The sequence below is a fragment of the Anastrepha obliqua genome, chromosome 5 (assembly GCF_027943255.1).
Source record: "Anastrepha obliqua isolate idAnaObli1 chromosome 5, idAnaObli1_1.0, whole genome shotgun sequence".
NCBI lineage: Eukaryota > Metazoa > Arthropoda > Insecta > Diptera > Tephritidae > Anastrepha > Anastrepha obliqua.
The window spans coordinates 128,465,808-128,491,774 of NC_072896.1; the positions used below are offsets into that span (position 1 = coordinate 128,465,808).

A 25,967-nucleotide genomic window follows, 5' to 3' on the forward strand; every position below is an offset into this window, starting at 1 on the left:
ACTTGCGCTCATCTTGAAACGCTGCATATTAGAAAGTTTTAACTAAAATTCATTATTTTTAGCGTCACTGCTTTCGAATTCCACCAAACTAAAAATATATATATTTTTGTTTTTAATTGTCTAATTTACGAATCCAAGCAACCAATATATGTACATATGGTTCCGTATAAATTTTTATTTATTAATCGCTGCATGAAATTTAATACAAACATTTCATTTTAATTTAAATTTTATGTTGGCATAATAGTTACATTTACTTTACACTAATTTTTCAAATCACTAAAAATTTGTTATATTTGCTTTTTTAACGATATTTGATTAAAACTTGAAAAAATATAAATGTACGAAATATAGAAGTCAGCGAAAGAAAAAATTAAATATAAAATTTTGTTATCAAGTTCAATGCTGTATAAATGTAATAAATTAAATAAAAAAAAACCGTAATTACATTTAGTATCTATATATTCCGGGGTACAAATTGGTGTAAACAAGAAATGTAATAATATAAATATTTTATGTTATAATACGCCAAGGTTACACTTCAAGAAACTGTAAACTTATAATTTTAATTTTTCTAAATCGTAGCTCTTGATTATATCGAATCATTTTTTCAGTTAATATTTTTGGAAACATCGACGATGCTTCGAATTTATGATATAAAAAAGTAGTTTGGGAGTAGCAAATTGGCTTAATATGTGTTTGTTTGTTAGCTGTAAATATATTATTAGATATGCCTATGATGAATATCAGCCATTTGCATCCATCTACCGCATTTTCTTATTTTAGCCCAGACTCTCGACGCAAATAGTCTTCAGGGATTGTCCCGAAATTGTTGTCTTGAATTGTTCCGGTAAAGCCAACTCAGTCTGAAAAGATCAACATTTTAGATTCTTATTGACTTCTGGACACTTTTAAAAGATAAAACATACATAATCGCCACTGGCTTGGGGGAGCATAACATTCATTTCTGAAGATTTGGAGCTTACTATTTCCACGCCGAATGATTCTTTCGATAAATACATTTGGCAGCCATCAGTTTTATCAATGGAAATAGTTGGTACAAAGCCAAGAACCTAAAAAAACTCGGTTTAGTTATGCTTTTGAATCTCTCATATTTACAAAAATTCGAAAAAACTAACCTGCATTTGGACACTCTGACAGTTAACAAACTCTACAGATGCCACAACAGAATCAAACAGCAGAGAGCATTTTTTACACGAGTCCAAGACCACATTATTTACTTTGCCCTTGACGGTTAAAGTTGAACCTTCACATTTAAACATATACACCACATTGTTCATTTCCGCATTATCCACCATCAGATTGGGTTTGTTGCGTTGATACTCCTACAAAAGCAATATAAATAAGTGCAATGAAGAGTTTATAACACCAGAAATGCTTCTGAATGGGTATTCGTTTTTCACATAAAAATTTACAAAATATACATAAACTAAAGTAAATACTATGAAAACAGGACTAACAATAAGTATTAAATATCTTACAATCAACCATTTTTTTCCATCACGTGTAAATACTGGTTCTTTTGCAACAGCGGGAGCAGGTCTTCCATCTGCGGTGGACGAACCGAATTGTGTGGGTGTCTTGAATGGTGCTGGCCCGGTGCGCAATGTAGGATTCTTATGAGTTTGCATGTCATCTGTTACTTTCTTTAAATCTAGAATGTGAAATTATTAACAATATTAAAATAGAAAGTACTTTGAAAAAGTCCCTAATTAGGACTTACTTTTTGTGATAGCCTCGCCCTGGTTGATCTGGGCGAAAAGAGCGCTACGATCGTCTGCGCTACCATCTTCCAGTGACAGTGCACCCATATCGAATGCCGGTGGTGGTGGACAAGCGCCCATTGGAGGTGGTGGTGGTGCAGCCGCTCCAGTCGGAGCGGCACCTTTACCGGACCACACCAGTCCAGTGGTATGATATTGCTTAATATATGCTTGCAATTCAGTCAATGTTTGGATCCAAGAACGCGCCCATTCTACATGGGTAGCGTCTTTATCTTTCCACTCTTTCAACACACGATTCGTATAGAATTGACCGGCGTCGTTCATTTCCTTCACATGAGGTCCAGGTGTGGGCGACTATAAGTCAAAGAAAATATCACGAAGTCGAAAATTAGAATCTCCCAATAATTCAGTTCAACTTACCACGCACACCCAACCCAACGCTGGGATACTTTCACTAATTGCTGACAAATGGTTGAAAAACACTGAACCGCGATTTTTCTCACGATAATCCTGAATGGCGCTGATTTGGGTCGAAGTTGGCTGCAATAATGCCATCTGCTTATCCTGGCTCGGTTGGGCGCATTGCGTGGCCAACGTAACATATTGCAGTTGCGCGCTGAAAGTATGGCAAATATAACCTCGTTAATTAAATAATTATTAAGTTACCGAACTTAGCAGTAAATGTGGGAATATGAACACATACATATACATGTGTATGATACCTGGAGTCATATACCACAGAAGCTTAGGCCGACTTTAGTTAAAATATCACAATTTTCCAATTTTCTAAAGCTGGCATAAATAGTAGACAAGCTTTCATTTCGACTAAAGCTACTATGTCATACGACCACAGATTTATGTAGGATACATATTGATAAGAATAAAGTAGTTTTAATAACAATAATTAATTTCTATTAAAAGGCCTTAAAAGGATTTTTTCTCAAATAATATTAATTACTTAAAGGCCAATTTAACTAGCTGCGCGTGCTTCGCTACATCGCCACCAATTTTCTCTGAAAGCGCCAAGTATTGCCTCAGCGGTCCACTGATGATATCCTGAAAACCTAGTACACTCATGTCGGGCGGCGACGGTAACAGCAAAGAATCCTCTTCGGTAGTGGAAAATGGTCGCGGTGACACCTGATAGTCTTCAAGTACGGTTGGTATATTCTCGAGACTGCCCTCTGTGTATCGTTGTTTTTCTTCTTGGTCCCTTTGTTGTTGACTGTATTGGCTGATGCTAGTGCTCAGACTACTGCTGTGCCGATCGTTGATGCGATTTAGAGTAGTTTCTATCTTTCCGATGCGGTCGTTTAGGTTTTCAGTCTGCAGCGATAATTGCTCCGTAAGCGACTCAACGGGTAAAGGCGGCAATTCCGTGCTCTCTAAATCGAAGCTTTCACACTTCTTCGCTAAAACTGTATCGAATGTACGATTTGCAATTTCTAACTCCCGCGCCGACACTGAACGTTCCAAACGTTCAACTAGATGCTCTAAACGATTTACTAAGTGCTCAAGATTTTCTGCAACAGACGGCTTTAGGTCAGGATCACAATCTAAGGAGTATTGGGGAATAAATAACACGAGTTAAATACAATTTATTCTACCACTTAGGAGTTGCTAAATATTCATAAAATATACTTGGAACAGTTGCGTACATACATAAATATTGAACATTTAAATAGGCAAGTAAATAGAAACACTAACAAAAACAGATATGCATTTTTTTAAAGTGCAACGTTGTAGATAGAGTTGTTTGGTTTAATGTGTGGTGAAAAAATGAGAATAAATAAAATATAACAAGACAATAAAACAACTGATAATACAACGCCGTCTCCTCACTTGAACGAGTGAGTCATTACACGAAGCGCCAGGTGAGATTTCTTCACATTTTAAGGCAGGTGCAGACAAACAATATCAGTTAGTTTGAAATTTTTTGAATTACTAATTTGCATTGTGATTCATGCTAAACCTTAGAGTAGTGCACAAAACTTAGAGTAGTGCTTGCCATGTACTTCATGCAAATCTACAAGTAGGTACATATACATATATGAAGTCAGGCTCGCCTAAACAATTAAATTTTCGTTATTGATGAGCGACAAAAACACAAACAAACTATTTTTTTTTTTTTGTCAAGTTAAGTAAAGTATCTTTGCGCATAGATCTCTGTTTAAAAAATAATACAATAGTGTTTGGGTTTTCGCAACAGAAAATTTGTTTACATTACAGACTCATATAGCCAACTTTGAAAGTTGCAATCCTTTAGGTTTTAAATTAGCTGGCATTGCTTTTAGCGCAGTAGGCTCTGCTTTTAGTGTTAACTCATTTTATCCCTCCCTCTATTAAGACCATTAAAGCTTTAAATTGGTATAAAGTGGGCTGAGGAAAATACTGTACCAACACTTCCAATATTAGTGTTCCTATTTTCAATGAAATATTTTTGGGAAATATTATATTTAAAAGGACTTTTTTATTATTTAGTAGTAATTAATAAGTAATATTGTAATTTTATAATTTCTAGAAAAGGTCTCGATAATTGCATCTTTCCTATTTGCGTCACAATGTCAGAGACATTAATTTGTTACGCAAACTGAGAAGCTGTTAGGTGTTTGGCCGAGCTCCTCCTCCTATTTGGGGCGTGTATCTTGATGTTGTTTGTTTTAAGCGGACTCTGAACGGCAGATATGTTTAATGCGGCGTTTTTTTTTCATGGCAGAAATACACTAGGGGGTTTACCACTGCATGCCGAGGGCCGACCGCTATTAGAAAAAACTTTTTCCATCATTTTGCTGTTTCATGCACGGATATTCAAACCTAAGCACTCTCGAATGGTAGTTTCGCAGCAACCCATTCGGCTACGGTGGCCGCGTTCCCACGACAGTCGGTTCTGCGTTACCGGAACGATCCGTATTTATATCCGGCCAAGGACTGTCACTTCAGCACCATTCCCCATATACATATGTATGGGGAATGTTTATGCTGCTACAATAACAACAACAACAGCTACGGTGGCCGCCGAGAGATTTTACTGTACTATAAATTTTTAGCGACTAATCAGAAAGCGGCCGCCGTAGCCGAATGGGTTGGTGCGTGACTACTATTCGGAATTCACAGAGAGAACGTAGGTTCCAAGCTCGGTGAAACACCAAAAAATTAAGAAAAACATTTTTCTAATAGCGGTCGCCCCTCGGCAGGCAATGGCAAACCTCCGAGTGTATTTCTGCCATGAAAAAGCTCCTGATAAAAAAATTTTCTGCCGTTCGGAGTCGGCTTGAAACTGTAGGTCCCTCCATTTGTGGAACAACATCAAGACTCACACCACAAATAGGAGGAGGAGCTCGGCCAAACACCCAGGAATGGTGTACGCGCCAATTATATATATGTATATACAATATATAATCAGAAAACGGCTTTACGATCTGCGGTGGAAGTGAAAGGTTTTGTGCAAAGCAGACTGCTAAATCCACCCATTTTTTACTGGCCATTTTCAACCCCGTTTAGGCAAAGACAAAATAAAATACTAAAATAAGGTTACCCAAAATGATGAAAAATATAAATTTTAAGTAACAATAAACCAGCTTCAGCAGTGAGAAACCAATTCAATATAGATGGAACTGGCAGGCAAACATGTTACAGCGGGATTCGCCTAAATTGCGAAACTCGCCGAACACAAACTTCTAACGAGGATCTTTAACGGAAGGCTTCCAAACCCGCAAAGTTAGTTCCAATTATTTATCATTGCATCCTATAGACCAGGGGTCCCCTAATCTTGACACGCGATGCGGTACTTCCGTAAGAACGACTTGACGCGACGTAATGAGTTGCGATGCTTAAATTTTGTTTTATAAATATTTATATTGTTTCTTTATGTCCTTCGCAGTTCCTAATAGCCATTAGAGAAAAATAAGTATTGTTAACCTTTGGTATACAAAGTGGAGTTATTTAACGACATAACTGTATAATTTGACAGACAGCAGTGTTTATCATACATACGGGCATGATTGGGAGCCCCTGTGTTATACAAGGATCTGATAAATTTATGGGATAATCTATTAGGCTTGTATTAGCCATTTCAAAAGAACATCTGTTATTAAAATGAAAATACTGGTCTACAATAAATTCTGACCTGAAAGCCCCAAAATCTGTCACAAATCTTACACTTTATTACAGATAAAAGCAGACATCCAGTATGAGTTCAAATTAGCCTACACAGTTTTATTTAACATTTTTTTTTGTATTGAATTGATTTCCCTATTCAATCATCCATCAAACGAATCCCGTAAATTCATCTATGTACGTATGTTCATGTGTATAATTACTTCGCTTAAAGTAACTATGTATGTTATATACTATGAATGAATACATAAACCCACGTTGTAAATAGTGCTCAATTACCACTTCCACCACACAATTTTTGATGATTTTCGTTTATTCCCTTATACCTGGATTGTTGCAAGTTTTAGTCTCGTTGATGATCAAGGTACGACCACAGCATTCACTCAACGTCTGACCCATTAAAACAACACAGATCACCACCATTCGGGATTTGCATACCCTTCCCACAATTCAAAACATCACCGAAAACTTCACTCAAAAAGTTTACATTTGTGTTATCCTAATCCTAATAAATTTTATATTTATAGGTGAGTAACTCTCCAATCTAAATAAATTTGTGTAAATGCTGCAATAATTATTTCTCAAATTAAATAAATCGGCTAAAAGTGTAATTTTTTTTTTTTTTTACTTTTACTCGGTGTAACAGCGGCGCGCGACAACGTGACGGTAGAAAGAGCAACAGTGGCAGTCGCGATCGTGGCCAGCGGCAGCAGCAACTGAATCATTCTGAGTTTCGCATTTGTTCTCGGCTATTTTATTTTGTTAGCTGCTTTCGTTCATTGAAAAATATCAACTCAGTTAATATAATTAACATTGAACGGCAAAAGAGAACAGCAAAACGATCAGCACTCCACATCCCCAATGAATCAGCGCGCTTACTGAGTAAAACTGCAACTCTCTCCTTTGAAGTACCTCCCAAAAGCAATTTCTATCTGAAACTCTTAATACTTATTTTTTTGTGGAAATATTCACACATAGCTGTGCATAGGCAAATTTAACAATTTTATGCAACAAAAACTCAATACACCTCATGCGATAAAGCAAAAATGTCGATAAGATAAAATAAAATATTAAGCCTTAAAATTAAGAAGCCTAATTGTAGGTGAGGGTATGATATTTGAGGAGTAGTATGAAAATAAATTTCATAAGTAAAACTGAAACACATATTATAAAATATTATATTTGTATATTTTTATTCTTCGAAATATATGGCCATTTCACCTCTATGTTGTTTGAAAAAACTCTTCGCATTCCTTTTCTCTATCTTGAAAAAAACTACGTATGCTTAAGTTTTCCACGGTACTGTTCAAATGGCAGTACATGAGATTTCGATAGCGCAGAAGTATGAAAAGGCAAAGCAAGAGAAATGAGAAAATAAAATTTTAGGTTATAAAAAAGACCATGAACAAATAATAGCAAGTAAAAATAGAAATTTTCACATACTATACACAACTACATGCACGGCGTGGACAAATGTATTAGTGCTTTGGAAAAATTTGCAACTGGCAATATTTTGCATTAAAACAATAATAATTAATATAAATATCGCACCCTATAAGTGAAAAATACAATTTACCTATTTTTTGGTAAATAAAAATTATGTTTTAATTTTAGTAGAAAAACTTCGAATGTAAATTCGGAGGTCACAATATTAATATCCCTATAATTTTTTTACAATTGTTATTCCACATGGCAGGGAGCTATCATTTTATATATTACACAGCAGAAAACCCGGTCACGCTTCGCTGCGACGGAATCTGATTTTATTTGATCGAAATTAATGGAAAAGCAAATAAAAGAAACTTTATACCTAAGGGTAGTGGAAATGTGAATGAAATGTTTTTCTTAGCCCTGCTCTGCAGGCAATTAACTCGTATTTGTATCTAGTAAATGTAAGGCCAAAGTATTTATTTTTACTTGAACAATGGGCCGGTATATATTTGGAATTTGAACCAACCAAATCAGAGCAGAGGTATGATTTTTAGAAATATATCAACGCCAGCGCTACCTAAATAATAATAAAATATTTATCTTCGTGTTTTGAACTTGAGCCAAATCGGACCATACATTTGCACAGATATTTTGATCACAGTGTCTACTTTTTTAGTAAGTAAACATACCCAGAAAAATGGCAAAATTTTTATATACACATATATGAACTTACTCTAAAATTATAAATTCAATAACATTAAAAAATAGTATTAGAGGTGTTGGCGCCACATTTTAATAACAATGTGCAAATACTTTTCGTCTCAATATGATTTTGAAGTTGCTAAGCAGCCTGCCTCCGCTAACTTGAAAAATCCCGATAAAATGGAAAATCACTAAAATTTGTATGCTAATAAAGAAATGATATTCATAATTTCATTTACTTTGCATTCAACCTGCAAAAAACAAAAACAGACGCGGAAATTTAGCAAACCTAGCCTGATATAACCTTCAACAAATGAAACGAAACTAAATGTAATAACTAATAACTGTAATAAATACATACAACCAATAAAAGCTTTATATCCACTGAATTTTGCCCCGATCTGCCCTAATTTCGTTCTACGAAAGGAAACCTATTTTGATGATGTACGCGTATATATCACACAGTGAAAGCAACTCGAATAATCTCAATATAAAAAACGCTTAAGAAATGATCATGAAAAATTCGTACCATTTATTACTACTGTTTTCTAAAGCTTTTTTTGAAAAGGGCACGAGGCAAAATATTTTATGCATTTAAGTTCGTCTTTTATACTTTCCACGTAGTGCGATTAACTTCAAATTTGATAACCTGCATAAAATTGTGCATTTGGCTTTTGTCAGGGATGATTTCTGTAGAAAACGCAAAAAAACTATCAAATTCATCTGCAAAAATAGTTGAGCTACATACGTTCATGAAACTCTGTTGCTAATTGCCGGTGGTCTACAGCTCACCTAATAGTCACGCACGCGCCGCCGATTATCTGTAAAACATTGCTCATGCAAATACAATTTGTATGAGACTAACTTGGCGTTTACACGCGACAGTTTTGCAAAGACAATAGCAATATATTCTATGCCTATGGTTTTTTAAGACAGAAAATTTGGCGAATGATTTGACTGAAGTGGCCAATTAGGCGTCGTAGCGTTGCAATCCGCGAAAGAAAGCAAAATCTAATCACAAAAATGCGCTTAATTCGGAGAAATCTATTTAAACTTGAAGATTTTGGTGGTGTTATTAAAATATTATTACAATCTGCGCTTCACTCAAATGTACACCCAAACAAATCAAAACCAGAGCAAATAATTTGTACGAATCGATACAAACGGCGTTTGTCTTTATAACTGTCTGGACACCAGCGTTGCACAAATAACTCTTTTCTTTTTTCCCTTAACCCGAAATTGGACTGCGTAAAGCAGCCTTCTTCTTGATTGGCACGATAACCACTTAACCGATTTTGGCCGAGTGTAACAAAGTGCGCATGGCACACAAAGTGATTCTTGCAAGGCAAATTAGGCCTGCATCTGCAATATTCGCCATCGCCAACGTGCAAAGGTCCAAAAATCTTTCACAAAATCTTTCTCTCAAACACTCCACAGGACGGCTCATTGGATATTGGCAGTGCCATACTATTGGACTGGTTTTATAAGAGATTTATAGGTGTGATTTTTTTCGTCGAAAATAACTCAATGGTCCACTTAGTTCAAAGTAGCACTTGTTGGCAAGAGAGACTCTTCGTTGGGTTTTAAGGCTTGTATTATTATCGGTACAACTATCTCACACAATCTTCTACTTTGCCGTTCTTGATGCGCTTCGAAACGCGAGTGAGCCGACTACTTATTTTATGACAGGAGGTACTTCGTTTTGTCCTTATCAACCGCTGATATGCAATCGACGCCCTTTGTGGCGGTAGTCTGACATGGACACAACAAGAAGCTGACAGCACGCAAGGTTCTTATAGTGCCAATGTAGGTTAATTCCAAATAAAGATAATATACCGTTATTGACTAAATAAATCAATTGATATATATGAGGGAATAAACCTTTTTTTAGGGTATTCAATATTATATTGGAAAACATAAGAAGAGTAAGTAACGTACAATAACGGTGAAGAGAAAACTTGCTGATTAAAAAAAAAAACAACTCGACACATGCAATATAGGTATTAGAAGCTTATGATTACAAAATCATCATTTTACTTAGTTTATGGTATATAAAAGTCGGTCACCTCCAGCTTCTATTCCGCCTCCTCCTCCCCTCTCTCCAGCTGCGGAATCTCCTGCTTGATACAATTGATGTGGAAGGATTAAGTCGGATGTAAACGTGGTGAAACGCACGTTATGCTCCACGGCTGCATGTGCGGCACGCAAAAGATCTGTGTACAGACGCTGACGCCTCAGTTCCAGCTCGTCGCGGCCAACAGGCGTAACAGGTGGCTCAATGCAACCACTTTATTTTTTCAAAGTTAACGATGTAATTTTTTGTTTTGGTTGTTTTCCACAAATGTATGAACGATGTACGATTTTACAAATGTAGATAATATGCACAGTGTAAAACACAAATTGTGCCAGCCAGGTCGAACATTTTTTGAAGAACGAGGTAAAATGAAAAAAATCTACATATTTAAAACGGAATGCCTTTGCTAGCTAGCGCACTTTATATCATTGCACTATGATAAAATGCTTGATTCAAAAAAGAAGGTACTTTCACTTCAAATTTTTTGACGGATACACATACAAATGTTTATCGGGTTCATTGCATTGGCATCTTGTATTACTGCAGCTGGTAAATAGGCACCTTTTTTTTTTAATTGCAATTTATATTTCGATGAAGATGTCCAGCAAAGGTCAAATGGTTAGCTTAAGTGGAACTACCTTCTTTTCCGTATCATTGTAATTTTTCAATTGAATTAAATAAATAATAAATCGTAAAAAATTTAAAGGAAGCCATATGTATGTATGTATACGCCAGAATGATGTCAAAAAGATTGCTCATTTCCTTAGATGTTTATATTACTATGACATTACATCCTTTGCTTCGTTCTGATTGGTTGAAGCCATTCAGTCGAAATTTATTTACAAATCTTTTTTGCCATTCTCTGCCATTCGTGAAAAGCAAATACATTAAATATAAATATTGACAAGCCCTTGAAGAAAAACCAACCAAGTGAATGCTCCAATAGTTGTTAACTGTTTCTAGCGAGAAAAGCTCAAGCTCAAATATGTTCAACTTCAAAATCAATCGAACGAAAATGAAATCAGAAAAGAAAACAGGGTCTGAGCAATGTCGCACTTCCGGAATGCACATTCTTGTTCTCTATTAACCAATTTAGAGTCACACATAAAGTGCTAAAGCGACTTACGTTGTTTTATCCAAAGTACCCAGATGCTCGTATGTAAACAAAATTCTTCTTTGCATGGACTACTTCGATGGGAAAATTAGAAACCAAAAATGTTGTTTTGTTACGAGGGGAAGACGCATATTTTGATACATACCAAATATTTTTGAGACTTGTAGAGCTTTCGATATATTTGTTTGGGGAAAAAAGAAACTCATTATTTTCTCTCCGCCGGGTTTGGTTAGGTTTATTATTATTATTATTATTATTCTGAGGGGATTTAGCACTACGACCTGAAAGATCTATTGGGCCCCTTCACGGATTCAGAGTATTATACATATTTCTCTGAGCCCAACTTAATCAATACATTTTAATATTTCTCCTATTATATTAAGTATTATTTCCTCCTCTGGTAAAATATGTTTAGCCAGGTGTTTGGCCCCCTTATGCATCAGTGCTGGACACGATGCCAGCACATTTTTCTTTCTCATCTGGAATTTTTGTTGATTGAATCATCCCAAAAAAATGCGCTAGTCAATTAGCTTCTTAGCTCATTTGATTCAACACTTTTGGACCTTGATGTATGTTGTTAGTGAGATAAGACAGCCCAAAGTGGCAATGACCCAAAATATTGATCACTTCGTTCACAGAAGGTCGATTTTCCATTACTAGTTCGAGCCGGGTCTATATTTGGCCAAGGAATGTCACTTCAGCAATTCCGGAATTTTATGGCGAATATGATTTGCTTTTATAAGAACAACAACTATTTCAATAATCTTTTAGGTTTTATCCGAAAAGTGTTTGTATCGAAATTTGTTTTCAAATATGAGCAGCTGATAAATAACATACATACATACATACATACATACATATGTATATGTAGTTGAAAAACAAAAATATCAACGAGAACAGCAGTTGTCCTGTTGTTTGCCTAGTTTTAACTGAACGGATAGAGAAAAATACAGTCAACAAAAATAAAGGTTGTTCAAAATAAGTGGATATTACATTTTCTATAGAATAATTATATTACATGTCGTTAATCCTTTCATCGTTGAACCAATCGGGCAGTCCATGACCATATGCCACCGACTCTGGAATCTCACTGGGCTCAATATAAGGTGCACACATGCTTTCACGTTTTGGAGGTGGCAGTGAATCGGAGAAGACATCGTCATCGTCAACTGTTAATGAAGCAGGATCGTACGGGTGCGGAGGCAAAGGATCTGGTTCAATTATTTCAGCTTGTGTGCTGATATTCACTTTTTTCTTAATGGATGTATGCATGGAATTGTGGCGCGACAGGCAACTCTTTACTGGCGTGGTGCCTGCTGTATCCTCTCCCTGACTTTTCAAACCAATAAAAACTTCTTCTGCCTGTGGGCCCTGAGGCCCAGTCGCTAGAGTCGCAGGCCCCGCAGAAATGGCAGTTTTGGCCGTTGAGGTTTCATCGAAATTCACCTTATTTATGTTTGCGTTAGCTTTATTATCGACGTTCGTCGTCGCAGATGATTTGCTTTGCTCATCAATTTGGCTATTTTCAACTGTGAGGACAATGTTTGCAGTCACACGATTATGAATAAAAAAGTGCATTAGTAATTATACGAGGGACGATTAGAAAGTAGTCGTACTACACTCAATGTTTCAGAAAATAGAAAAAGAGATATATACTTTTAGACCGTTCCTCGTACATATGTACACACATACATATACAATAATTGGTAAAGCAAAAAACAAAAATTATTTTTGTTTGTACTTAGGTTTTACATTTGAAACTTTTGCTTCAAAAAAATTAAATTTGTTTTTTTTTTTCTTGTATGAATCTTTCTGCGACGTACAAGATTACTTTTAGCAACTTTTGCTACATACGTCAGCAATTTTCCGCTTATTTCCTCCGCTATTTCCATGTAACATAAATAGAAACAGCTGCGCCCATATTAGTGCTATAAATTTTATATTTTCGTTCTAAGCATAATTGAAATCCAATGCTTTTAATAAAGCAAGCTAAATGTTATTTCTTAACCCTCCGTTTAGTGGATGAGTCTAGTCTGGTTTTCTGATTCGTATAAATTGCAATTAAAATGAAATTTCGCATACTTGCAATGTAAGTTGTAAGGATATTTTTGCGAGTCTGAACAAAAGAGAGGTAAGTTGTAAGTTTTGACTATTTATTTATTTAGTTTGTAATTTCAATTACTTTTTTATAAAAATATAGTTCATACTGCAACTAAAGCCATACGAGTATAAAGCAAAGCTTCGAGCTTTTGAAATTGTGAAAAATTCGGTAAATTCTCATCAAAATCTCAAACTTTTTACTCAACATTTTTAGAAAAATTTCTGGTACGTAGTTCTATAGATCATTGAATAAAGTGCAAGTTTTCCTTATAGGATTCTAACTCCAAAATTAAAAAAAAAAATTAAGCATAGTTTTTACCATCTTTTTATTTTTAAGTTAGTTAATTTAGTAAAAAAAGTACCAATATTTTAAATAAAAAAGAAAATAAAAGATGTACAAATACCAGTTGCAAGATCCGCCGTTGCTGTCGCATCTCGTTCTGTCTCATTGTTCAGCACTGATTTTGTGTTATTCGTAGAACTTTCTGTTTCATTTCCGTTTTGGAGGGAGGAATTAGTTTCGTCGATGGAGTCATTCGTTTTGCCGGATTCGATTTTTATCGTTGGTATTATTCGTTTTCGATCATTTGTGGTTTCGTCTTGTGCTTCATGCTCTTCACCATTTTTACTAGTTTTGTCTTTTTTCGATAGTTTTGAACTTTTAGAATTAGCGCGACAGCAAGAAAACATTTCGCTCACGACTTTTTTATCTATAAGATGTCACGATTTAGATGTGCATATCTTTGGTATCGCCAAATATGAATAAATGAATTTCGTTTACCATTATTTAGTCCTAACCTAACAATTTCACTATTTTTCTTCGACCATTCAGTCTCTAATCAGCGGAACATCTCTATTTTGTAGCACCAATACACAAAAATTATTAAATAATCATATACCTTAACGAATAATCTCTGCAGTAGGTTTTAAAAACAGGGCACTCGTACGATATACACCACATAAAAAAGCGCATTCGGCTAAAGTGGTCACACTGAAACATCTAAATACCCGAACGAAAACTCGGTTAAAAAACAGGGCGAAAATGGCTAGGGAAAATATAACTCTATGAGAGAGTTTATATAAATTTACATTTGCTAAATAAAGTGAATCCGAATCTGAATCCGTAGGTATATTCTTCTTTTTCTTAGCTTCACAATCCGTGGTGGACCATAGCTTCATCAATAATTTTTCTCCACTTTATTCTATCCATGGCTACATCTCTCCAGTTGTGTACGTTCATTTGCTTAAGATCTGATTCGACGTCATCTAACCATCGCTTTCGTGGGCGTCCTCTTTTTCTTCCTGCAATGGGTGTTAAAATAAAAGCTTTCCTAGCATTTCGCTCTTTCGGCATGCGCAGTACGTGCCCAATCCATCTAATTCGTTAAGCTTTGATAAAACGTATTACATTTCGTCTTTGAACGATTTCTTCGATTTCATTGTTGTAACGAATACGGTAGCTGCCATCTATTGTTTCAACCGGACCATATATTTTCCTTATGATACGTCTTTCGAAGCACATCAGCTGATGAATATCATTTGTTTTCTGCGTCCATATTTCTGCGCCATAAGGACGGGTCGTATCAGTGTTTTGTACATTCTTATTTCCTGTGCTCTGGACAAATATTTTGATTTAAATAGTTTTACGTTAACATAATAGGCGTTATTTGCAGCTTGGATTCTGTCGTTGATAGCTACCGCCGAATCTTTATCTGCTGATAGTTTAAAACCCAAGTATTTAAATTCAGTGATATTTTCGAAAACAAAGTTGTTTATACTTAGGTCATCGCGTGTCGTGTTGTTGGCTGACCGAATCATGTATTTGGTTTTCTCCGTATTTACATGTAGTCCCAGAGCTTTTGCATTTTTATCAATAAATTTAAAGACGCGTGTAAGAGTGTTTCTGTCTTTAGCCATAATAAGAATATCATCAGCGTAGGCACATATCTGAAAATTATTATTAAATAATGTTCCATTCGTGTTTATTTCTTGAACAGTCGTGTGTAGCATTAAATTGAATACTAAACATGACAATGCGTCTCCTTGTTTTACTCCGGATATGATTTCGAATGGGTCTGAGAGGCTTCCTTGCACCAGTACCTTACTTGTTGTGTTCGACAATGCACAGAGAATCAAATTAATTAACTGCAAAGGTATTCCAATTTTCTGAAAGCAGTATTTTATTTGTTTTCTATTTATACTGTCAAATGCCTGTTTGAAGTCAACAAAGAGGCAAAATATATCAATTTTATATTCGTAAAACTTTTCGAATATCTGGTGGACAGTAAAACCTTGATTAATCGTTGAGCGGTTGTTTCTAAAACCACATTGGTAATCGTCTAGGATGTCTTCAGTATAAATATTCAGTCTTTCAAATAGAATGTTAGTAAATACTTTATAACCTGTATTAAGTAAAGATATGCCTCTGTAATTTTGGCATTCAGTTTTATGTCCTTTTTAACACACTTTTATTAGCTCGGGTTGTATGTATGTATGTATGTAACGGAATCTTTAAGCTTAATTTTCACTGCCTTCTAAAAATCTGATCGACTTGGAATTTTGCACACCTATCAAGGACCGATGACAATGCAATGATTTGATAAAAGTTTTCCATTATCCTTATTAGGATTGCCAGGATTAATATTTTCTTTTTTTACTACTGTGGGTAAAAAGTAAGGTGAATTTGGTTGTAAAATGAAAAATCTTTATTTATTCTTGTAAATCAATTTCATCCCCTTCAAAATAAACCCCTCTCGATGAAACACACTTATGCCAACGATTTTTCCAATCCCCGAAACATGCCAATTCCATTTCCGGTATAGCCATCAGCACCTTCTTCGATTCAGCTTTTATCTCCTCAATCGACTCGAAACGCGTTCCCAGGAGTAGTCTCTTGAGTTTTGGGAATAGCCAGAAGTCACACGGAGCCAAATCAGGCGAATACGGTGGTTGCTGAACGACATGCGTGGAATTTTTGGCGAAATGGTCACGAAGAACGAGTGCAGTGTGAGACGGTGCATTATCGTGATGCAAAAACCAAGACACACTTTTATTAGCTCGGAATCTTTGAGCTTAATTTTCACTGGCTTCTAAAAATCTGATCGACTTGGAATTTTGCCCACCTATCAAGGACCGATGACAATGCAATAATTTGATAAAAGTTTTCCATTATCCTTATTAGGATTGCCAGGATTAATATTTTCTTTTTTTAACACATTTTTATTAATGTAACGGAATCATTGAGTTTAATTTTCACTGGCTTCTAAAAATCTGATCAACTCGGAACACACAACATAGATGACTAGATGGGAAACTCTTTTTCTCGCGAGAGCGCTAAAAAATGTGCATTTTTTATAACATTTGCCAATATTGCCACACCGGTAGAAACATGAATTGGGTATTTTTTTAAACAAAAATTGGGAATTTTTAGTTTCCACACCACCATTGAGGTTAGTATTTAGTGTGCGGTTGTGTAATAGTATATTACTCGTAAACACCTACATATACTAAAAATAAAAAATAGTTAAAAAAAAAACTAAAAAACACTTTTATTGCTAATCGAACTAAAAGTAGAAAATAAAAAAATAGTTTAAAAAAACTAAAAAACACGCTTTTATTGCTAATCGAATTAAAAAGTAGAAAATAAATTTTAATGACAAAGGGACCTATAATGAAGTAATAGCAAATCGAACGATCAGTCATAGTCAACTACCTCAGAACAGAATTATAACAAAAATTAAGATACAAATAGAGTAATTCAAATTAGAGTTAAAAGCGTGGGATGCATTTCGCTTCACTTTCATAACCCTCTGTACATAGGTAGTTGCCAATAGAATGATTGTAATATTTACTATATCAAACATCCCACGCTTTTAACTCTAATTTGAATTACTCTATTTGTATCTTAATTTTTGTTATAATTCTGTTCTGAGGTAGTTGACTATGACTGATCGTTCGATTTGCTATTACTTCATTATAGGTCCCTTTGTCATTAAAATTTATTTTCTACTTTTTAGTTCGATTAGCAATAAAAGCGTGTTTTTTAGTTTTTTTAAACTATTTTTTTTGTGTATATGTACTATTATGCTTGATACCCATCCAGTGGGTATTTCATTTGAATGCCATATTTGGTTTACTAAGGTGAATATTTGTTTATGTAGTTCATGGCCACCATATTTCAGAAGTTCTGCGGGTATTCCATCTTCACCACAGCTTTTATGATTTTTAAGTTTTCTTATAGCCAATAGTACCCCATCCAGTGGGTATTTCATTTGAATGCCATATTTGGTTTACTAAGGTGAATATTTGTTTATGTAGTTCATGGCCACCATATTTCAGAAGTTCTGCGGGTATTCCATCTTCACCACAGCTTTTATGATTTTTAAGTTTTCTTATAGCCAATAGTACTTCGTCAAAGCTAGGTTCTTCAACATAGATTTCGGCCGTATGTACTACTTATTTCTCCTTACTTGTATTATCGTAGTTTTCTTTGTTAAGTAGTTCGTTGAAATATTCTTTCCATCTATCTATTACTTGTTGTTTTTCGCTGGTTATGGAACCAACCTTTGCTTTGCATATATTTGTTCGAGGTTGAAATGTTTTAGTCTGTTTTTTGATATTCTGATATATAGCTCTGACATTTTTGTTTCTAAAATCGCTTTCAATTTGTTCAATTTGCCGTTTCATGTATGTTTTTTTCTTTTTCGCATTATTTTCTTAGCTTCTTTTCTTTTATTTTCATATATATATATATATATATTCCATATATTTTATTCTAGCTTCCTTTTTCGCATAATTAGCTGCTCTGCATTCCTCATCATACCATTCGTTCATTACTGATCTCTTCTCTCCAATAGTATTCTTTGCGGTGTTTATGATTGCAGCTTTCAGTTTATTCCACTGATCTTCAATATCTAATTCAGTTGAGTCATTATTTGTGCTATATTAATAAAATAAAATGTTTTCAATCGTATCTTTGTACTTTGCTTTCATATCTTCATTAGCTATAAGTTCATCTGTATTCCACTTTAATTTTTTATAGCCTTTGTTGTCATTTACTATTGAAATTCTTTGTCGTAACTTAGCTACCACGAGATGGATATATATTTTAGAGTTAATTTCTTGTACAAACATATACTTGTAAGTGAGTACGGATATATTTCAGAAATATCTTGAACACTTTAGCACTTTTAAAAATTTGCAAATTCCTAGCGGTAAACCATTTAGCGGCAACTCAAAATAGCCATGTCTGGTTGGAGTGGGATACGGTGAGCTGGAAACATTTAGCTTTCTTTGTCCACAACGGTAATGCGAGTATGAGAAGCAAAAAGAAAGCAAACATCACAATACCACAAACAGTAACTTTCGACGGAAGCTGTTGGATGAGCAGCACACGTTTTGTCGTTCAAATAACACGGCCTTAGTGCCGATGGGAAGAAGTAAAATGTCGCCATGTAGACTAGACAATACTCCATATTCAGAGTAAAGTATGAACTGTCGGAATGAAGCTTGCAACTCTTTGATTTCAAGGAAACACAAAATTATTAACATCCATTCAGGCAATGCCCTTAACAGAGTAATAAAATATTTATGTTATTGCGTAGACGATGTAACACGCGTGACAGCTAATTATGTCTAATAAACTATGAGAAATTGATAAAATTGTAAGTAACACATATTTAATTTATTAGAGGTGTTTCAAGCTAATAACGCAAATGGTAAAATAATTCGTTCACAGTCAGCGTCACTCGTGAACTTCCCAAAGAGTTTATTTTAAAGCTATTACTTTCCCCCACTGCAACAAGCAACAATTGGTATCGAAGAAACTACCGCCAACGCCTTTATAGTGCATCACACCACAGCCCCCAATTCAAATATTTATCAGCTGATAACACGCAAAATTAGGTCAAGCCGTACCGGGTCGAGTTGTGCCTGGGCATAAACAGAAGAGGTAGGCGGAAAATACGAAAGTACACAAAGCTTAACTGGTTTTACGACGCCACACCGAGTCGCCGGGAACGCCTTAAACGTCACGAATAAAACACTACGTCGTTTTTACGCCAGAACAAGAAAATGCAATCTTTTTGTAGGTATATTGAGTTAAATGGTAAATTTCGTTAGTCATTTTCCAGTTTTATTCATAAGATTTCAGTACACACTTTTCACGCACGGCGCACATACAAATGAACACACGTTTTATGTAGCTCTTGCGAACAATTGGAAGAAATACTTTGAATTTTTTGCATTTGATTGTGATTGGTACAATGCTCGACAATTCTTCGATGCTTTCAAAACCTTCGTCGCTAGCGCAGCTCTGCTAATGACTTCGACACTTGGGAACACAGAAACTCGATGTTGACAAATATAAAAATATACAAGTGCGGATTCTTTGTGACTTCAGCGTGAGCAGCATTGGATTTAGCACGTTTATTCGATATTTAGTTTTCTTCATCGCTATCCAAAGTAAAATAGGCTATCAGTAACTTATATATATACATTGACTTTTATGTTGCAGATGTACGAGTACCTGGATTAAGATATAAAAAAATGCACTAACGAAATAATTTTCAGATTTACTAAATGCACAAATTTATTTTTTCTTTTTAGTTTTACTTGACTAGCAATTTAAAGTAGACCAAGAGAGAGAAGAAACGCACCGGGACGCACTCGAATGTCGACTGTACGTTGTGCTGCTTCACCAGGCTCCCAAAACCAGAATCCATTGAACTCATATGTTTTACTTACGAGAAGGTTACACTCTCTCATCGATTACAGCAGTAAATGCCAGAGAAAGTGGCAGAAGAGCAACTGTCAAATCAACTATGGAGTAACAAACAAGTGGCTTTTCAATCGAAGCCCAAACAAATTTTCATCTTACAGGCATATGTATGGCTATGGATACGTTTCTGAACTTCTAATGTAGATAGTAAGCTTTTGTTTGCTTTGGCGGGAAAGTTGCTTCCCAAGAAAAGTTAAATTTTCTTTTAATTTTTCTCATTTTTCTGGTGTTATTATTATTCTGAAACTTGAGATACATTTTTTGTCATTGTGGATGCAGCAAAACTGACCAAATGATGAGCTCTGGTTTGGCAGGACATATATTTTTATGTATGAACGAAAAATACAGGTAGAATATTTTTGCGCATGCGCTCGGAGAAAGGAATAAAAGTGCCACTATTGTCGCAAAATGAATACAAATTGTCAAAAAGTTCTAAGCTCGCAAAACTTGCACATGTATTCTCTTAAAAAGGCCCAGCAATTGTATAGTAGGGCCGGCACACCAAATATGTGAGTGTGTGTGTGCGTGTCCGAAGCACTTCACCCGCCCTTGAGTCTTTATGCATTGGCACAATTTTAGTTTAGTATTTTAGTGTCAAACTAAAGCAAACACCCGAAGAGGGTGGCGAATATGCGTTTGTTGATGGTGGTTGCTCCAGTGCCCGAGACGATGCTGGTGAACGTAAGATACACGTGTCATCTCTACACTGTCGCGAAGAGGTTGGTAACTGATTTGCCAGTTGTGCGTTCACGTTAATATTGCGGCAAAAGAAACCGCAGATTCGCATGGCACTATACACTTACGTATTTACATGTGGTAAGGTAACAGAATAGTTACTGGTATTGTGTTATCAATAAATCTCGCACCGTAACTAGATTTTTTTTAGTAAAAGTTATACTCGAACATTCGTAAATTTGAAATTATACTCCTAGCGGCGAAAAAACGAACCACACCTAGGCCAAGCAAATACCGAACGCACACTGGCCACATCAAATTGAGGCGAATGAATTGCTGAAGTATAAACATTTCGTCAAATTACGCCAAGAGTGAGGATGTGCGTGCCATATACATATTATGTATGTATATATCTAATACATCTATTGTACATATGGATTTGAATTTACATATAAATTAGTTTTTACTTAAGACACATGAAAGAGCAAAACAAAAACAACAAATGAATGAAAACAACAGATACAGCGATAGGTAATCCAATGAGAGGAGTGCCAACAATGCTGAATGGCAAAAGCTCAGGAGTCCAATAAACTATTCAACAAACATGCTCACATACCTGTTGAAAGTCAAATCCAATTCCAGTTTTGGTGGTCGTTGGATATTACCATTTTGAACAGGAAGCTCCAGTCAATGCACGCATGTCTTACAGATCAACTATTGAGCTTTTCGCGAATCGCAAACACCGAAACAAAAACACGCCAAAACCCCAAATGATTCACAATTTTAATTGCAAAGGAGTTATCTGCATAGATACATTCATACATATGTTCACACATATACATATGTACGTATGCACTTACATAAATAAATAATAATTTGAATACTTCGTTTTCAGTGGCCAAGTTCCTATAAACGTGACTATTTGACCTATTCCACTTCCTGCATATCAGTTATTCAGCTCTCGTTTCCACTTTGTGGCTGGTTTTAAGTGCGTAACTGTCAGCCAATTTGTTGTTTTTACAGACAATTTGTACCGGATGTAAAATTTGTTTACGTAATACTGAAGAAAATTTAATTATTACTTTGATTAATTTCTATTTGTTGGACGTTTAAACAGTTTCTGTTCCGCAACGGATTACAAAAATCAAAAAATTAAAGTAAAATTATTTTGACCGAAGTTTAATTGGTGCCTTACTTCTGTCACAACTTACCAGTTTGTCACCAGAAGTGCTTCAGTTGGCTACATTGCAATCAGTATTGCTGTTTTGCTGACGCCGTACCCGGGTTCGAAACCCGCTGTGGGCATAAATTAACAAAATGATAGAACAAGTTTTTTTCTAATAACGAAAAAGCTCCTCGCTCAACAACATCAAGACGCACATCACGAATTGAACCAACAGAGGATGTAAGCGCCAATTATTATCTATGCTTTTGTGAACTACGATTATATACAGATGTCAAATGAAAACAGTAGATGCCAGTAGGAAATAATTCTTCTACAATAACTTTTTTTATGGCATCTTTGACATTTGTTCCATTTGACAAGTAAATGTCCCTTAATTATGTTATACACATGGTAAAAAAAGTCTGCGTTCACCCACTGTTATAAAGTATTAAAATAATTTAACGTGTTTATCTTAAAACTCTCAGTTATTTCTTTTCACTTATTTCAAAGAAAATTATTCGTAGAGGGTATAAACAAAATTTTTTGGAGTTTGAGCTGCGTCGTGTTCAGATAACGGGATTGTAGTACAGTTACTTAAATAGGCTGAGCAGAAAAAGTGTGCGTTCATTTCGAATAGTGACGATTATTTGCATGGCAATTACGTTAAATTTAATTTTAAATCATTCATGTAGTTGACGCGGTTAAGAACAAATCTAAAGAAGGAAAAATTGACATTAGAAATACATTTTTTGTTACTATGGACCACAGGCGAAAAGAAATAGATATTGGTGAAAGGGAAATCATTGTAAGTTTGTGGCAAAATAGTAAGAGCTATCGGGAAATCGCGAAAATTGTTGGGACGCAATACTCCTCGGTCCAAAGAGTGATAAACAACTTCAAGCAAACGAATTGTTTGGAGTCTAAGCCTCGTTCTGGGCGTCCAAAAAAACTGACGGAAAGAGAAGAACGCAACATAACTATTCTTGTGAAGTCTAATTCACGACTAACAGCAAGCCAAATTTCAAAAGACATAGAAGTAAAATACCAAAAGAAAGTACATCCAGATACAGTAAGAAAAATTCTAAAAAGAATCGGATTTTACGGCAGAGTGGCCCGAAAAAACCCCTTCATATCGCGAGTAAATCGACTTAAGCGGATGGCTTTCGCCAAGGAATACGTAAACAAGCCACCTGAGTTTTGGAATAGTGTGATTTTTTCAGATGAGAGCAAGTTTTGCATTTTCGGGATAAAAGGTCGTAAAATTATTTGGAGGAAAAACGGAACGGCACTTGGAAAGCAAAATCTGGTACCTACGGTAAAGCATGGGGGAGGAGGTGCCATGATATGAGGGTGTATGGCTAGTTCAGGCGTTGGAAATATACAGTTTATTGAGTCGATAATGAACAGACATGATTATCTCGATATTTTAAAAACGAATTTGAGAGAAAGTACAATCTAACTGGGACTCGGTGAAAGATTTGTTTTCCAACAGGACAACGACCCGAAACATACAGCAGAGATTGTTAGGTTGTGGTTGTTGTATAATGTTCCAAAACAACTTCGCACACCCCCACAATCAACTGACCTTAACCCCATTGAGCACTTATGGGACGTTCTAGAAAAAAAATACGAGAGCGTACAATAACTAGCAAGGAAATGCTTAAGAACGCGCTTAAAGAGGAATGGGAAGCCATAAGTCCAGAAATAACAGCCAAACTAGTTGGATCAATGAAAAGACGCCTTCTAGAAGTCATAAAAAGGCGTGGATATCCAACTAGCTATAAATTTTAAAACATTTCTATGATCTTAAGCCTTTTATTTTATTATTATTGAAGTGAACGCAAACTTTTTCCGTTTAGTTTGAATGGCCTTTTTAATTTTATGTATCTCATTTTAAATTTGATTTTGTTATTGGTAGCGAAATATGTGTGATAGTTACGTTTAAGTGAACTCAATAAAAATCATTAAGAAAAATTTCTGAAATATTTATTGTTTTGAACTTTTTCTAATGCAAAGAATATTTGCATAGGTGAACGCAGACTTTTTCTACTATGTGTACATATTTTAAAACTCAAAAATTCTCATAAAAATCATCCATCAGAGCAAATATAATAAATGCGAAGCCGCATTGGGGAACAACACAATTTGGTTTAGGAATAGTAAACTTTAGCTTTCAATGGCTTACACAAAAACACAGGACGCCAATCAAGATACTATATAGTACGTAGCCCGCGAAATTTGAAAATTCACCTTATTTTTTGAACAAACCTCGTATGTATGTATGTACTTTACAACCCCCGAGAAAGCCTTTGACAAACTACAACATACTCAGACATATTTTGTTGGTATAGCGGATAGATAGATATCGAGATAGATTTAGACATACACTTGCGCTCACATAATTAAATCACTTTATCTTTTCAAAATATTCGCGATATTTTTCATGCAAAATTTGTTTCGTTAATTACTGTATAAAAATATAGCTCATAGTATTATATAACGAAAATTTATCAAATTTCAAAATAAGTCCATCAAAATTTTAAACTTCTTGATCAGAATCTTTAGAAAACTTCTGGGCATGCAAATTTATATCCCTTTTGAGTATAATAAGGCGTAAGACTGAAAATCAATTTTTGAGCGGCACCAAAGGGGTAAATATGTTGGGTATATCTAAAGTTTTAATAAATCTCGCCAAACTTGGCACACATATTGCACAACACCTCATCTATGTTGATCCCAAATAATTATTGGGGCCAGTTAAAAACTTCGCATCCTTTATGAGATATAACCAAGGCATTAAATAGCAGCAGTAGGGCTACAATTTTGATTTTTTTCTATTCATTTTAAAATTTTGTTTAAGTTACTCTAAACTTAAAATCTTTGTTCACCCTAGGAGCGAAAAGAAAAAAAAAAAATATGTACTGCTGCTACCTGCTTAATGTGCCTTGGGTATAACTACTTATATGCTCGCTTGGGGCAAATCTCGCTGTTGTTGTTGTTGTTGTATCAGCATAAACATTCTCCATGTATGTACGGAGAATCCTGCTGAAGTGACAGTCCTTGGCCCGATATAAGCTCGGCTCATTCCGGTAACGTAGAAACGACTCTAGTGGGAATGGAAAATCTTGCTCGATAACTGTGTTGCTGCTTTCACATGCATGCTTTAGGGAAAGCAAGCAGAGCCCAAACAAAGCTAATTGTATTACAATTTTTAATTGTTTTTTATTTGGCTACTAATACATCAATTGCTTTTGATTCCTAAATTCAGATGTGAGTCACTTTACTTGCTTATAATGTATGTTTTTATAAATGTACAGTACTATCTCGATAATCCGGACACCCTTAATGTTAGGGGTCGTCCGGATTATGGGGGTGCCCGGATTATAGATGATTTCTTTTTTTTTCAACTAAACGTTGTTTTTTTTGAAATGAACATAACGCAATTAAATTTTTTTTTTTCAACTAAACGTTGTTTTTTTGAAATGAACATAACGCAATTCAGATATATGTACGTACATAAATAGTTTTATTAAATACAGTACAATCATACTTACATAATAATATGTACATCTGTACATAATCAAACATTTTTTTTATTTAGTATGTACTATTTCAAAAAAATTATTAATATTGGTCTGCTGCGAGTTCGCCAGCAACATTTTATCTACAGTTCTATCTGCAGTCTTAAAACTAAAATATCCATAGCAGAAGCGTCAATTTGTTCTGCCCATTGTATAGCCTTGGAAATAATATTTTTTGCTTCACCGCTACTTATAGTATTTACCGCTTCAACTATGGTTCAATCAGAATCAGCTTCTTCTATATTATTATTTTCCTAATAATAATGTCCACTCAATTCAGTTTGTCATTAAAGAATAAACACAACGCGTGATTTATGCTGTTGCATTTCGTATACATATACCATATTGTTGTTAAAGTACCGCTATTTTACGAAAAACTCACAAAGCAAACTAAAAATTAAAATACATATGTATGTACATATTGCTCATTTGAAAAATGTCCGGATTATAGAGTAAAAAATGTTAAACTGTCCGAATTTAGCAGTT

General features: G+C 35.1%; 1 protein-coding gene across 3 annotated transcripts; it reads right to left on the bottom strand.

The window, feature by feature from the left end:
• Positions 1–444: 444 nt before the first annotated feature.
• LOC129249269 (adenylyl cyclase-associated protein 1) lies at positions 445–20,884 on the bottom strand. Of its 3 annotated transcripts, XM_054888978.1 has the most exons (11): positions 20,872–20,884; positions 13,687–13,992; positions 12,201–12,711; positions 10,061–10,281; positions 2,704–3,301; positions 2,166–2,361; positions 1,745–2,099; positions 1,503–1,675; positions 1,140–1,346; positions 930–1,073; positions 445–866 (listed from the first exon to the last, which is right to left on the bottom strand). In XM_054888978.1, exons 2-11 carry the CDS (start codon positions 13,970–13,972, stop codon positions 783–785), a joined length of 2,775 nt encoding a protein of 924 aa, XP_054744953.1. In that variant the 5' UTR covers positions 13,973–13,992; positions 20,872–20,884; the 3' UTR covers positions 445–782. The 3 variants fall into 3 exon arrangements, with proteins under 3 accessions (XP_054744953.1, XP_054744955.1, XP_054744954.1); XM_054888980.1 differs by lacking the exons at positions 10,061–10,281; positions 12,201–12,711; positions 13,687–13,992; positions 20,872–20,884 and adding an exon at positions 6,490–6,601; XM_054888979.1 differs by lacking the exons at positions 10,061–10,281; positions 12,201–12,711; positions 13,687–13,992; positions 20,872–20,884 and adding an exon at positions 6,188–6,435.
• Positions 20,885–25,967: the final 5,083 nt, after the last annotated feature.